Below are 15,877 nucleotides of genomic sequence, written 5' to 3'. Positions count from 1 at the left end.
CCTAACCTCACCCCCCTTGGGCACGCCACTGGAGACGTGAGCTTGGTAAATTTATCAGGTATAACATTTACGGTCAAAAGTAAATCTACAAACATTTTACATAGAGATTTTATATTAAAAAGTGATTTTTATGAATTATCATCTTAATCGTATTTCTTATAATCACATTTTGGCCACCCCCCGGCACACCTAATATATGTATTATCTATTTGAGCTTGAGCCTAAAAATAAATTAAAGTTGCACCGCCCAAACTCAATGGAATCGAAAAGCTGCAGAGATATTTCTGTACACTCGCTGACCGCTGTCATAAAATATCATCGTTGGTTGGCGAAATCGGTGGAATGATTTAACGGTAAAATGAACTTTGAGCAGAGATATTATTATGTATTGCCATACTAACCGCGAACACTATTCGTTAACTGCGCCTAACATTTGTTCGATTTTGGCGCTTAATAATTATCGACAAACATCGTTATCGTAAGCTATCCGACTTTTTCACCGTCCGGCAAAACCTGCCAGCACGTGAGCACAACAACTACGTGTGTACAATCCAACGAATAGACGATGGCGAACGTTAAAATTGTACGAAATCAATTATAGTATCAAAAAACGGGCGCGAGGCCAATCAAAATATGTATATTTTCGTATCGATTGGACGTTGTAATATTATTATTATCGTCATACGCACACATTTTAATAGAATAAAATATAGAATAAAGAAAACGAGTGTGCATATAATATAATAATAATAATTGGTACGGGTAGGTACGCAAAACCGGTCTTTATAGGAGGTTTTATATATTATTATGACACGAGATTTATAAACGCACGCGACCTTGTGCGGCGTTCTTCGCATATATATACACCGAGCCATCTCGTAAACACAAATGTATTTTATATATATAGTACACGTGCGGCGCCGCTCTGTCGAAATATATAATATTGAGGCGAATCGCTAATTTGTAATTCGATTTCGGACAGGTCAGCGTTTAATATCATTATGTATTGTATATATATATATATATATTATAAATGTATATACACATGTTTATACGTATATATACAAGTACTGCAGTAAATGATAATATTTTAGTTTCAGTTGACACGCAATCGGTAGAGTCACAATTATTATTACTGATAATGTAATATACGTAGGTGTGAACGGAGTGTCCGCGAAGGTTACACGGCAGGGTGCACAAAAAAAGTTAAGGCGCATGCGCAAAACACAAGAGTTTAGCGCAAGCCGTAGGAACTTATCGTCCAATAGATTCACATCGTGTACAGATGAGTACCTTATAGTAGTCAGGGTGAATCCTATATGTGACCTAGTGAGAGAGCGTTGGCGACAATTGCGTCCCGGGCTGAGTCCCAACGTCGGTCATGGCCGGCCCTCTTCCCGATATTTTAATTATTAGTTACCGTTTTATCTTTTGCAATAGAAATAACAATTATTGTATGCGCTTATGTGTTATCAGCGATTTTTGACCATGCCACTCCCCCCTCCAACACCACCAACACCGAATTATGTCTCTGCGGGCACGGAGAGTGTATAGCTCGTTTTTGTCAACACTCTCTATATTATAATTCCCGAAAGGCACGTGGACGATCAAATAAGCCATCGGAGAAAGTTGCACTGCTCACACTTAGGTATTACACTTATAATATACACATTTTTGACACTGCTTCAATGGCGGCATTTAATATTATTAAACCTACCCCGACCCACCCATACACCCACCAACCGTAGTATTAATCTCGGCCGAATCGAGGGCTGTCGAATTTACAATTTTTCAATACCTACGACTACAGCACTCGAAGATACGTAAGCCTCCCCCCACCCCCACAGCAATAACCTTATGGAATTTTCTCTCTAAACAGTATTATTATTACTATTAGGACTAATCTCAAAAAAAATTTAAAAAAACGATTCTATTGAATCTTTCGATTCTTTTTTATTTGATATTAGCTTGAGAATTAATAGAAGTACCTATTTGATGGACGCGTGCTTGAAAAAAAAAAAACTCCCAAGAGGTGTTGCAGGGAGGGAGAGATTCGCCGATTATCATCCCTTGCAGCCAACATTACGGCGTTTGTATATTATATAGAGAATAAAAAGTCAACGCCGGGATGTCTGCGGGTTAGGTCGACATTCTTCGTTGTTTTCAGAAAGTGCTCACGATATTATAATATTATACGATGTTTTTTTTGTACGTGTCGAGTTTCGGGCGCCCGCCGTCGCCGTCGACGCAAGTACACGTCAATTCGATTCCGAATAAACCGCAGCAGCGAGGTCAACGTATAATATATTATTACGTACACCAGCTGATCTGGACGTGAGAAAGTCATCACAACATCGGAAAACCCTAAAGTTTCTGAAACCATTTCTTTTACACGAGATTTGAAATAGGTAGAGAAAAAAATACTTTACCAGCTCATATCAATATAATATTTTTTCTTCTCTTTTCGACGACACCGTGATCTATATTAATTGGTTTTTTTTTTTCAAAACGGAATGCATTTTTAGAGTACTTCAGTGCTCGTTTTGGACGAATAATTTATGAGTATTAAAAGTATTAATAATCATAAAGTATTGATGGGCAATAGGCTGAATGGTGGACCGAAATTGTTCGAAGTACTCCGCGACTACACATCACTCTAAAAGACAAACTACTACCAAAATTCGATTTTTTGCAATATCAAAGTACCAACCTATTCCAATTATACATATATTACGTTTAGGGGATAAGGAATTATTAAACATATTTATGATATTTAACTATTAAACATGCTCGTCGTCGACAAAAGAACGCCACACCTTCATCTATTGTGTCTTGCAAACGTAAAACATAGCAAACTGTATACGGTTTACTGCAACAATGCTTTTTTCTATTTATAAATTCTGAAATTGGAGTTTATTGATCTGTTATGCAATTGAAAGGTAAGATCACTATCGATAGAATCTCGGAGACTTGATACTTTTACTAAGAAGCAAGTGATGATCTTTTTTTGAAACTCTACATTTTGTGTACTCAAATTTTAAAATGATCATAATTTCACAACTTATTTAAAAATAATAATATCAATAAAATCCTCCGAGACATCTCATATAATATTCTTCCATTTAAAATTCGTCGTTGTTTTAAATTCACTCGAACTTTAAAAATTTAAAGAGTAAAATGTATTATTGCAGTTAACGGAATATTTGCAATGTTGTACGTTCGTAAGGTCGACACCATGCAAGCAAGAAATTACGAGGATAAAAATAATTAAAAATCCTTTTTTTCCCAATTTCTAAAAACATTGGTGTTATTTCATGTGATTATGAGTGCCTTTCACGTTAAACGGATCACTCCGTAGTAAATACTATAAATATTGAGCGTAAGTTTATACATTATATATTTATGGGCTAGATGATATTTGTTGTGTGTTTTGTATCGTTTTTTCATTTTTTTTTTTTTTTGTGATTAAATTCAGTCAGCTACAACCACAAGAGATAAAAATATGTAATATTATATTACAAACGAGTGTCGACACTGTGCTGGTGCGATTGCAGTTTTTACTGCATTTTACGAACGACACTTATACATAATATACGGAAATTATTATCTCCGCGTGGTGTCGTTGTTAATTTAATTAAAATTAAAATGTTTTCGACGACGAAAATCATAACGATATATTATATAAGGTACGCTGCAAAGCGTGCGTGGATTACGTCGCAGCGGCATCGGTTTATAGAATGCTTATATTATATACAGAGTGTATATATATATACTTAATGCTGCACGAAAATCTTCAAACTTAATTTCAATATTTTTAAATTCTCACCCCCATACAATAAACTTGAGACGTCAGCGGCTGATCGCACACCAATGACATGACATGTCACATATTGTGTTTGAATCAGTTATCGGACTCAACATCTGCAACTATAAAAGCGCGACCATCGTTCATATTATTTATATTATATTATGTTATTTTTGGACACACTGCAAGTTCATCGACGACGATACTCAATAAGACATAATAATACAATAATAATTTTCGATTTCATTTTAGAAACACGCGCATAACCAGATCGTTCTGATCTGAGTCAATCTCGCGGAAACCCGACTGACGAGGCGCATTTTTTTCTACAGTTTCTTTAGTTGAATATATACTACTGAATGGAGTCGTCGTGTCGGTGAATATTTTACAAGGTTTTTTACGGCCCACTCGAGTTGCAGGGTGAAAACTACACAATCAAAAAAACATTTGAAAAACGATGCGGAACGACGATCAAGAAAAACCTGCATGATGGTTGAAGACATTTTCTTAAAAATCTTTGGACGGCCGCAGTCTGCAGTATAATTCCCTCATACGTTTAGCATTATAGCTATCGAAAAAATCAAAAAATTACATCTTCGAAGAACCGTGTTCTTATATCGGGACGTATCGGATGATAAATACTTAAATTCGCTGGATGAAACTTTCCAAGCAGTGTTTTTTTTTTATCCAAACAACATTGTTTTTAAAACCAAAGTGCTGAAAAAATACAATCGCGTCAACATACATTATTGTTGGGTATTCGCGTGGTCTGCAGAACACGGGATGAATCATAGCACTGCTATGCGCTGTTGCTCGGCAATATTGTGTCATGGTGTATGAGTATAACAATCACTACTGTTAATATAACAATAATCATTTATGTGAAAACAAATAATATTGCTGTTATTTTTAATAACATTTTAGTAATACACAGTGCTAATGATAGTAGTATGCAGACAAGTATCATTTTAACTGAATCGACTGTAATCGACTTCTTCTATTATGTTCGGCAACCTTGACGTGGCAGCAAAACTCGTGCAACTTTGCTCACCCGTCGTCGTCCTCGTTGTTGCCACCGCGGCCGCCGTGTTAGAACTGCGGCAGGCCGTCGAAACTGGTGGCGGCAGGGCGTTCGCGATGTCCTCGTTCCGGTCGGAAGTTACCACCCAATATCCGTATTTAGTGGGACTGATCACTGGAGGAATAGACGACATCACAGACCAGCAGACCGTCATCTGCACAGGAACCCTTTTATCTCCGGTGTTGGTTTTGTCGTCGGCGTATTGCACGTTGCGTCTGACGACCATGATCAAGGAGAGACCGGAAGTCAATAAACTATTCGTAAGCGACACAATAAACGTGACAAATAATAAATATTTTTCCCTATTTACTGTTATTATAGGTGGTTAGCCTAACCACTCGGACTCACCATACCATAAAGTATTATCAAGTACGGTGATATAATATTCTGCAGGATGATTCATTGTTCATTATTTTTATAATTATACGATTAAAAGTAATATTATAAATTACTTATATTTTTTAATACCATTGAAGGAAGTCAATGTAATGAAACTATGATTTTTTTCATATGAGAATCACACAGTTCTCTAGTAAATTGTTAAGCAGATGAAATTTTTTTTGAAATTTTTAGAAATCGAAACTCAAATGAGATGTCTCTGAATTAACTCTATGTGTACTAAGAACAATAATTCTCATAGACTTAATATAGTGGGTTCAGAGACTAGACAATCTGAATAGGTAGTTAGATATAGGTAGTTCTAAAGTTAATATTAATCCATCTGCAGAATTGCATTGTTCGTAAAAATGTTCTGGTTGTAATAATATTTCATACTGTATCCAATAATACATCTGTTTTGAACTTATTTTAAGGACTATTATCATCATATTATAACATTTAATAATTTATAGAAACTACTCATTCGATTTATATAGATCAACACTTCAATCACCTAAATATGAAAAAAAAAAAAGTATGTCTCTTTAAGTAGGTATACTTAAAAGCTCAATAATCAGAATTTTAATGAATTTATTACTAAAGGAAAAAATTCGGTGAGCATAATACATACGTAATGAACCATTTTGTCATTTGCAATATGTATACATTATACAAGCATTATATTATTGTGAAACATTTTAATTTATAAATTATTTAATACATTTAATACTCAGGTACACTAAGGTACATATATTATGTACGAGTTTATATTTTTTGACAAATTTGAAAGTATTATTAAAATATAATAATGGCACATTTGTTTCTTTTTTTTTTTACAAATACATCCACCAAATTCATTAAGGTCACAGGCTTTTTTTGTCAGCAGATAATTTTTTTTTCTGTTTCATTGAATTATTTTCACGCCATTATAAATTATGTAAAATAGATACTAAAAATTATAAATTAAAAATTGATTACAATGAATCAAAGAGATTTTTCTCTATGATTATATAGTTCGAAATGATCTATTGAATTAATTATTAAACATGGTCATTAAGTATATAATTGAAAAATTTGATTTTGAATTAACTATTAAGAAATAAAAGAGATTAGATTCTAGGTAAATTACTCTGTATACATTATCAAGATATTGAACTTCAAAACAACTGTTTAAAAATAACATTTTTTTCATTACCGAACGATAATGTCACACATGGTCGATACGCTCTGCACTTACCCACATCGTACCGATAATACCATAATACCTACTATGTCCATTCATCACTTGTTCGTGGATCACGCAAAGGATTTCATATTTCCGACTACTACAATTTTTTGATTTTTTACCGACAGGTGTATTGGAAGACACCCACGAACTCTGTGAAATACCACCGGACCACGAGTGTTTACACACATCCATCATACGACAAAGCCACACGCATGTTCGACTTATCGTTGATAAAGGTGAGCGCGTGATCCATGCGCACAATGTTTTTGCAACAAATTGTATTGGCTCATCGCCGAGACTCTAACATTAAATTCATAAAAAAATAAATAAATATAATGTAACGCTATAACACTTAAAACAGCTCAAAAAGCCGTTCAAGCACGTTGAACGTTTCGTTAGACTGTCCTCCAAAACGTTGAAAAGCGACGTCGAACTGAGCTGTTTAGTTGTGGGAATCGGTGCGCCTCACGAAAGCAGTTACAAGGTGCCAGTCCGTGTCAAGTACGGCCGCACCGCTTGCCGGATTCCTAAATCTATGTGAGCAAGATTTACATTTTACATTTTAGCTCTGTAGATTTACCGTCATTTCCAATTGATCCGGTATACAGTGTATAGTCTGTAAATCCGAAACTTTCCGACCTAAACAATTTAAACGGTTTCGTCAAAACATTTTTTTTTATTTGCTTTAGTTAATGAGAGTAAATACAAAATTCACAATTTAAAGTTGTTTCGTTACAGGAGATTCCTATTTTTTGCCTACCACGTGAATCTCTGTGTCTCCTATTCCAATTAATGCAATTTACAATATGAGCACCGTAGATAGGTTGCTTTGGTTCAAGGGCTCTACATAAACACCACCATATTATAGCCAAATGTTCTGTATTCAGATTGGTACGTCCCACATATGTCACCTATATTAATTTCCGATCAAATAAATAACATTTTCATTAAATTTCTTAATTAAACGCTTCTTATTCTTCTCTCCGTTACACTCCTGCCCAATATTTTCAGAACATCTCAAGTCTTGTACTCTTGTATCTCTAATACTTTAAAATACAGTTGATCTTTTACCTTTCCATTTCAACATTCTTTATTTTCCTGCAGACTTTTTTGATAATTCTTTTTATTCGTTTGATGCGCACTACATCCGACAACCACAATATGTCATCCTGTATTCTACATTTCTAATTTTTTATTGCATAAGCGACCATTTAATTGTTGGACTTTTGCGTGTAAATAAATGAATCAATTTCACGTGTTGTAATAAACAACAAGAGTGGATGATACAGGGTGACGTTACCTACGCCGTTTCAGCCCCGGTTTTGAGTACTTGATCGGATACACTTGGGAAGATTTCCTGTGTACCGAGACAGTAAGTCCGGCAGCCACACGATTGCCGTGTGATAGGGCTGATCCGTTGGTGTGCTCCGATGGCCGGTACCAGTATGGAATCTTCAGCTATGGATACGATGGCACAGGCGCGTCTCTGGCGACGGAGGCGACCGAGTGTGGTGATCCGACCATTCAGAGCAGACACCTGTTTGTCAACAGGAACGCTGATTGGATAACCAAGATGATGGCGGATCATGTTGGCGGCTCGAAGCAGATAGACGAAGTTGAAAAGACCACGAACGCAACGACGACGACCACCAATCGCCCCACGCGGTCACAGCCGACAACCACCTCAACTCGAGTGGAAGTGTCGGAAGTCAGCTGCACCGATCATCTGGAAGTTAATTACCCGTATCTGGTGTACTTGGAAGGCCTACCCGATGAACCGGTGTGCGGCGGCACTCTTATATCGCCTTGGCACGTGCTCACAACCGCTTACTGCACGACAAGAATGACCGAAATCATGGTATTAACCGCGCGTTTACCAATATAATAAATGTCAGCCGATCAGCAATCTTCAACTGTAGACTTAAGTACCGAATTTCAATATCGAGATTATAGGAGTATTGCTATTTGAGCCATTAAATTTAATATACAATATGGTTCTACTCCAAAATGTTTCATCAACGTAAAAGGGTTTAGCATAGGCGAAATTAGATTATTGTATTAGGATACTGGCTAAATATAAGTATGAACAAAAATTCTAATTACAAAAAAAAGTTTTTAATTTAAACTTTTAATTGTATTAAGTCTGTATGTTGTCCAACTAGGATCTGACTGACCTGACTCGTAGTTTCATCTATGGAGTTGAATGTGTTGTGAATCGTAATAAAAACCATTAATCCCATTTATCTTATGTATGTTGTTATTATGTATAATGCAATGTGATCAATAAACCAATGAATACCATCCATATCATATATACCTATGTCTAGAAAATATAAATTCATATCACGAGTATAAAAATTTGATTTGGGACGGCACCTGTATTGCTGTCTTAACGGTTTAAAATATAAGCACGGAAGAGTATTTTGGGGAAATATTGACGGGATAACCTAGTGTAATGAACATCGTAGGAAAAAAACCCAGCGCATAATCAAAAGTACGACCATTATATTATCATTATTTATGATGATAATAGATGTATCTAAATTGGACGATATTTACCAGAAAGATAATGAGGCATTATCTGAAAAATATTCCGTTTTTAAAAGTAGGGTATAATTGGTAGTGTTTAAGCTCAACCTATATTCTATACGAACCATATAGTCTTATTATTTCGATTTTTCGTAATTGGTTTTGCCACGTCGCTTGCCAGAATGTCGGACCATAGGGACGGAGACACAGCTATATAGTGTAATATCTACTATATTGACTTTCTTGCCGAGAATCTGTTTTTTCGACGGGTTTTATTATTTTGTTTCGCTGCTCAGGTGACCGTTACGACTTACCGTAGACAACGCGCGATGGCAAGGCTCGTATACATTCATCCGAACTTCGACCTATACACGCTGACGGCGGACATCAGCATCGTTGTCGTAAGTCTGTCTCATCCTCGACGCTTGTTATCTTTCCCGACGCACCGTTTATGATTATTGCACGGTATCATTTTTATCCGCACAGTTACAAGAACCGTTAAACGTGACCAGATACGCACAGCTGCCGGAAATTGTCAGCGGCCCGACCGACGACGGAGACTACAACACAACTTCTAGAGCGCTGACTTGCGCAGTGGTGGCGTCGAGCAAACGATTGACACCGTATCGTTATGTCCCGGTCAACATCAATTACGGACCCGAAGCTTGTGGAGGATCATTTGAGTACGTACAATGTACAAACGTTGTGTTGTTATTATAATAATAAATACTCGATGACGCATAAACAACCCGCAACGAAAACTACAATCTGTTGTATTAATTGTATGTTGTAGGCATAGGCGCCAGGTTTTCAAAAAGCTATTGGGTGCTCTTACCAATGTAAAACAACAGTGGCGCAAGCATTGGCGGGGAGGGAGTAATGGGTTGTACCCACCCCCAATTTTTTTTTTCTAATTTTGACTTCCGAGGTTTTGCCACAGAATTATAGATGAAATAGATTTTTATATCCTGTAGTTTTTCTTTGTAGCCACTGATATCATACAATGAACGTGGTGATAACGGTTTACCTATTTTAATTATATTGGGTGCTCCGCACCCAATGAATATTTTCAATGGGTGCTCGAGCACCCGAGCACCCATGTACTTGGCGCCTATGGTTGTAGGATCAAAAAATATAATACGATTTTTAATAAGCTGATCGCGGTGACATAAAATAATAATAAACACCTATAAATTACAGATTAAAATCTTACATGAGACGATTTTTATCCTTTTAGAAAAAATGCATCGTCGACAATCTACATGTAATTTATAAGGGTTAAAACATGCACCTATATCATATTATGTTGTGGCAGATACTGAATAACTGTTATTAATTTTTTAACCATTTCATTACGGGGGTATTACGGACTAATCAATCGTTTTAAAAATTATCAATAGCTGTTTTAATTAATTTGATACCATTAAAATATCATGGTAATTATTTAAAAAAAAAATCCAAAGACACAAAAACAGATATCTACTAAGCAATTTTCTAAAAAAATATATATACCTATATGAAAAAAAAAATGTTATCCCAGTACAGTGTATTGTACTGAAAAAAATTAATTCAGTAGTGAAAGCGTTAAGCGATATTGCAAACAGAATTTAATTGTGGTAAATTTATTATTGTTCACCTAACAGCTTGGAAATTCAGACGACCATCAGCAAGACTTGGCGTGAATTCATTTGCGGAATGCTCAATCAACAATTTCGAAATGACACGGGAGATCCGTTAATCTGCGATGGTTTTCAGCAAGGCATAATTAGTCACACATATCGGACTGCAAAGCAGGCTGCCGAAACCGGAAGTGCCGAACAAGTGCGTTTCTTGGCAATCGACCACCACAGAGAATGGATTGACCACGTGATCACGGCCAATAATCAATTAGGCACCGGCGATGGCTGCCCGAACGCATCCCCCCGACTCGTGGTCATCCTGGTGTTGATGACTGCCTTGTTCCAATTATCGACACAGTTTAGATAGGTAATGTATTCGTACAATAAAAAAGAATACTATGCATAGCTGAAGGACAGAAATGCTGATAATGTGTAACATTGTTGAATTAACCGCAGGCTATTCACTAATCTTGTTTTACAAAACTGTGACTTGAAGTGGCACTAATGCAATAGTAATTCTCCCCGCCCATAATTTATTGATAACAGACGAGTGATTTATACAGATATATTAACTTATTATAACAATGCAGTCTGAAGGACTTTCTAATTTGTCTTCGAGACACAACACAGCTTAATTCTAAAGGTTGGTTTTGTTGGCGTCATCGCTCAACGTTCTTTTTCGTCAATATATGGCAATTCTTAAAAATTATTGGACATTCGTGTTCACTGATTCTAAACTGGTCGCGAGTCGCATTCACGCCAAACGTACCCTTCGAAAATTGTGTGATATGCGTCATTTATCTAGTAGATTAGCTCGCTGGTGACTCGATAAGGTCAAATTTGTGTAGGTACGCAGAAAAACAGCCATGTCCAGATAATGCTTGGATGAGGTGATAGGTTATAGTTTCGTGTTGTCTGTTTAATCATCGACCAAAAATCTTCCTAAGTAGTCGATGAGTCTTTGTAGGCTATTTTCCCATATTTTCTGACAAGATCTTGACGTTAATATACATATAACCTAATTAATCAGTTTTGATTAAAAACAAGTCATTGAAAGAACTATATTGTATGGCATAAGTAATAATTTCAAACTTATACCTTATACAATTAAAGCTGTCTAGTTCGAGCTCTGAATAAAACGGAAAACTATTCAATCGTATCCAAAGATATTCAAAAGAAATTTAATTTGTAACAATATTAATTTTTCATAAATTTAAAAATATTTAAAATTGTAATAAAAAATTGCTTTCATTATATTATTGTTATCAAATGCATAAAACAACTTTATTCCTTAGATAATAAAGAGTTTAATAATAAATAATAATAATAAATTTAATTTCAACGACAAAAATTCAATTTGTTAAGGGGCTGTCACACGAGGCGACTATACTCGTTACGACTACGTACCAGCGAGTAAAGTCGCTCCATCCATCTGACAACGTATTCGCTACGAGTACCCAAGTCGTAGCTATATGAATAGTCGCGGCGAATGGAATAGAGCATATATTGTTCAATTCTACTCGCTAGAAACGCGCGACTATGCTGGTCACGTGACCCACTCGCAACTCAAAATCGCAGAGTTGCCCCGTGTGACATTCATGTACTCGCTGGTCGCTACTAGCTAGTATCATTATTATCATTATTATCATTATTGTTTATCAATACTAATTATATTATCAATCTTATAAGATTATTATTGTTACGACGTGATACGATTGACGACATTTTTGCGACTGACTACTCGCTACTCGCTATCTCGTACAACTTCGTGTGTGACAACCTACTCGCGGCGACTTGATGAGGCGAGAAGTCGCTGCTACTAGTCGCGGCGAATAAAATCGCCACGTGTGACAGCCCCTATTACAGCTTCTATTGTCTCTTATGTCACAGATCTCGGAAATATTGAATCAAACATGGCCATAAAACTTAGACATAAATACATAATCCTTGACTATATCAACTTTCTGCTGCTACTATGATAGCATCCATCATGATAATTTGTAAATAAAATTAATTTAAAAAAACTTAAACCAATTAAAGTTTTCTGTCTTTAAATGTTTATAGGTAGGTACCTAAAATACCGTAATAAGAACATTTGGTGTTTCTACTATCATAACTGAATCTCATAGAACAAAACACATGCACATCTCAGCGAGTGACAAATAAACATATTGCAACATTGCAAAAATGTTGTTGGAAAAAAATTGTTCAGGAAACGGTATGTTATGCAAAACATAATGTGGAAGCCTAACCGTTTAAAAAGTTTTCATTTTTAATTGTTTTAATCCTTTTTTTATTCTCTAACGCTCATATAAATGTATCATCCGACTACTGTCGTTTAAGTTTAAACCGTTTCGACATAGACCGTAAAATGTAGGTACTTTATGTTTGACTCAACGACAGAAATCAATTCTAATTAAACTATTTTAGTAAACCAAAATCGAACAAAAAAAATTAAAACAAAATATACGTCACAATATACGTTTTTAATAAAATTTAAAAAAATTATTAAACATTTATGTTGTGGCGTATACTTTGTTTTATTTTTTTTGTTCGATTTTGGTTTACTAAAATAGTTTATGAATCGATTTATGTCGTTGGGTCAAACATAAAGTAACTAAATTCTACGGTCTATGTCGAAACGGTTTAAATTTAAACGACAGTAGTCGGATGATATATTTATCCGACGATCTTAACATTTAATGAGCATTGAAATAAATATGTAATTCTTTTGCAAAATAATGTATCTGATTAAACGTAAAAATAAAAAAATAAATTGTTTTCATAATTGCACATTACTTTTTTTCTCTATTAGGTTTTCCATTGTTTTGATATTATATGACGTGTCCTTTTATCTCATCTCTTCTCGATTTAATATTTTTCCATAAACGCAGTTTCTCTTTTATCTTATCCAGTAACTCTTCGATCGATCATTTCTCGGTCATATTTGATCGTGATAAAAATCATCTGGTACAAAATTTAACCTGACATTTTTCAACGCAATTATAATAATATGTTGTTTCACATTTTACGAATTTTATCGCATATTTTGATATCTAATTTTTTTTACGAAACCTAAAACTTTTTTTTCTGCGTTCGATCCTCACATATTTTTCAGTTCATATAACTATAATTTTATGAATATCTCGTCGCCGGCCGCCCCTGATATTGTAATATGTTATTACAATGCCACGGTTACTGAAAATTATTATATATTTCAATCAGCCAACGGATCTTCAACGCGAAATAATACAATTTGGCTGCGACCTAGCCGAGTTCCTATGACACTCTCGTATATATAGATGTTATACTATTATTACGAAGCGCGTGCAGATTAATAACAATAATTATTGTTATGAAATCGGTCCCGGGCGATTTGTCACGCACCGCCCGCAGATAAGCGAGCGACAGTTCGCCCGCCCCCGACGACAAATCATCGTAATATTATCATGACGTGTGCCCGTTTTACCGGACATTTACGAAATCGGTCGGATAACGATCCACTCGCCTGACGGTTTTTGGTTCACTAATTATAATATTTAGACGTACTACATAATATATAACCGATGTGCCTAAAATATAAATAATTATTTATATTGACGAGCGTTTCAATAGATTTTCAAAGCGTAGTAATACCTAATGCATAATATTATATACATCATTTATAAGCTGCACAGTATGTTTTACAAATTATTTTACACTAATGATGAACCACATTATACGAAAATATTCAATGAATCCAAATATTGTACACAGTGATTCATCAAGCGTATTATACTCGTTGCGGCTCACCCCTCTCATTCTTTTCAATAGTTTTTCGTTATAAGATTTTAGGAATTTTCAATATGTACAATTTTAGAACTATGACATAAACTATCAATTTGATAGTGACAACATTTACAAAAACTGGTTTTTATCGAATAATTATTTCGTTATATAGAAACATCAGATTCGTTATTTGGAGATAAATTTACGTGTAATTAACAATGAAGGTCATAGTTCTTAAAAATATTTCGTTAAACAGAAAATTTCGTTAAATGGAAGTTCGTTATATGGAAGTTTCACTGTACTTTTAGATCTTATTATTTTTAAATTCTTGAAGTCTTTTTTTTTTTTAAGGAGTGCAGGTGGAAATTTAAATATCCGTTTTTCGAACGAGAAAATATAGATAATTAATTTTCTGAACATTTTGACGAGTCAAACAAAATTTTCGAAAGGATAGTTTTTGATAGCCTTCTTTAACTTTGTATACTAAAATTAACAGGTCTGTGATAGTGGGTAGATATGCGGAGGCTATGATGTTTTGAACATTTTAGTAGTTAATATTAATCCATCTCAACAGATTTTATGATTTGTAAAAATATTAAGTACAAGACGTGCGACTATACAAAAGAATAATAGATCCACTATTAAATCTATGTAATATTTTTATGAGACCTTTTTTAAGAACTCTATTCGTATTGTATGAGATATAGTTAATATTGTATGCTTCTCATATTAATTAAAACGAGGATTTCGCTTACGTAATTAGTAATTCGTAATGTGACTCGACAGATATCGACTAACAGATGACTCAAACAGGAAATCAAATTCGCGATGTAAAAGATCCGAAGCAACGTATTTCGATGTGTCTTTTTCGCTTTCGGTCGAAACCATCATCCTCGTCCCCAAGGCATACTTATCATTATTATTAAACCCTTCCGATATATTGCGATACCCTATGCACCTGCGAGTGGCCATCGACGGGTGGGCGATATAGCAAATCTAAGGGCGCCAAAAAAAATATATATATATATATTATATAGATCGACGAATTGAGTTTCTATCCTGTTATTGTTTTTTTTCCACCTGACGTTGTTTTCCAAAACGACCATCGTATGCGATTTTAACATATATACGTAAAATGCCGGAATTTTTTGCCTTATTTTGGCTTCCTGTTATGTACAACCTTTGCACGTGTTAAATATTTATGCGATCTTTTTTCTTTATCGGCCGTAACGGACTTACCGTGTGGGACGTCGACCGCACACTGTCATGTTCGGAAATTTCCTTTGAGGAATATACCTACATTTTTACCCCCTTATTCCGTTCATCACTTGTGGAATTTTTACTTATTTTTTTTCGCTCCGTCAAAGGAACAAATTTGTTCGTCGTAATATAATGTTTATTATTTATAAAAAAAATAAAAAAAATAAAAAAAAATAAAAAAAATACTTATCTTTTTTTAATGGTTTTGT

General features: G+C 34.9%; 1 protein-coding gene across 1 annotated transcript; it reads left to right on the top strand.

Moving 5' to 3' along the window:
• Positions 1 to 4,807: 4,807 nt before the first annotated feature.
• Positions 4,808 to 13,080, top strand: LOC107169137 (uncharacterized). The gene is made up of 8 exons (XM_015518787.2): positions 4,808 to 5,146; positions 6,618 to 6,728; positions 6,854 to 7,029; positions 7,807 to 8,350; positions 9,318 to 9,422; positions 9,508 to 9,704; positions 10,665 to 11,007; positions 12,705 to 13,080. Exons 1-7 carry the CDS (start codon positions 4,808 to 4,810, stop codon positions 11,005 to 11,007), a joined length of 1,815 nt encoding a protein of 604 aa, XP_015374273.2. The 3' UTR covers positions 12,705 to 13,080.
• Positions 13,081 to 15,877: the final 2,797 nt, after the last annotated feature.

This window comes from Diuraphis noxia, unplaced genomic scaffold (genome assembly GCF_037042655.1).
Source record: "Diuraphis noxia isolate RWA-SAM2 unplaced genomic scaffold, SU_Dnox_SAM2 contig0005, whole genome shotgun sequence".
NCBI lineage: Eukaryota > Metazoa > Arthropoda > Insecta > Hemiptera > Aphididae > Diuraphis > Diuraphis noxia.
The sequence above is the reverse complement of the archived record's forward strand: the minus strand, read 5'-3'. Positions and strand labels throughout refer to the sequence as shown.

What these genes read in the sequence shown, in the direction of transcription:
- LOC107169137 (XM_015518787.2), top strand. Translation starts at nt 4,808, where the DNA reads ATGTTCGGCAACCTTGACGTGGCAGCAAAACTCGTGCAACTTTGCTCA. An exon ending in CAAGAATGACCGAAATCATG is followed by an intron (nt 8,351 to 9,317) that starts GTATTAACCGCG and finishes TTCGCTGCTCAG; the next exon opens with GTGACCGTTACGACTTACCG. An exon ending in GCTTGTGGAGGATCATTTGA is followed by an intron (nt 9,705 to 10,664) that starts GTACGTACAATG and finishes TTCACCTAACAG; the next exon opens with CTTGGAAATTCAGACGACCA.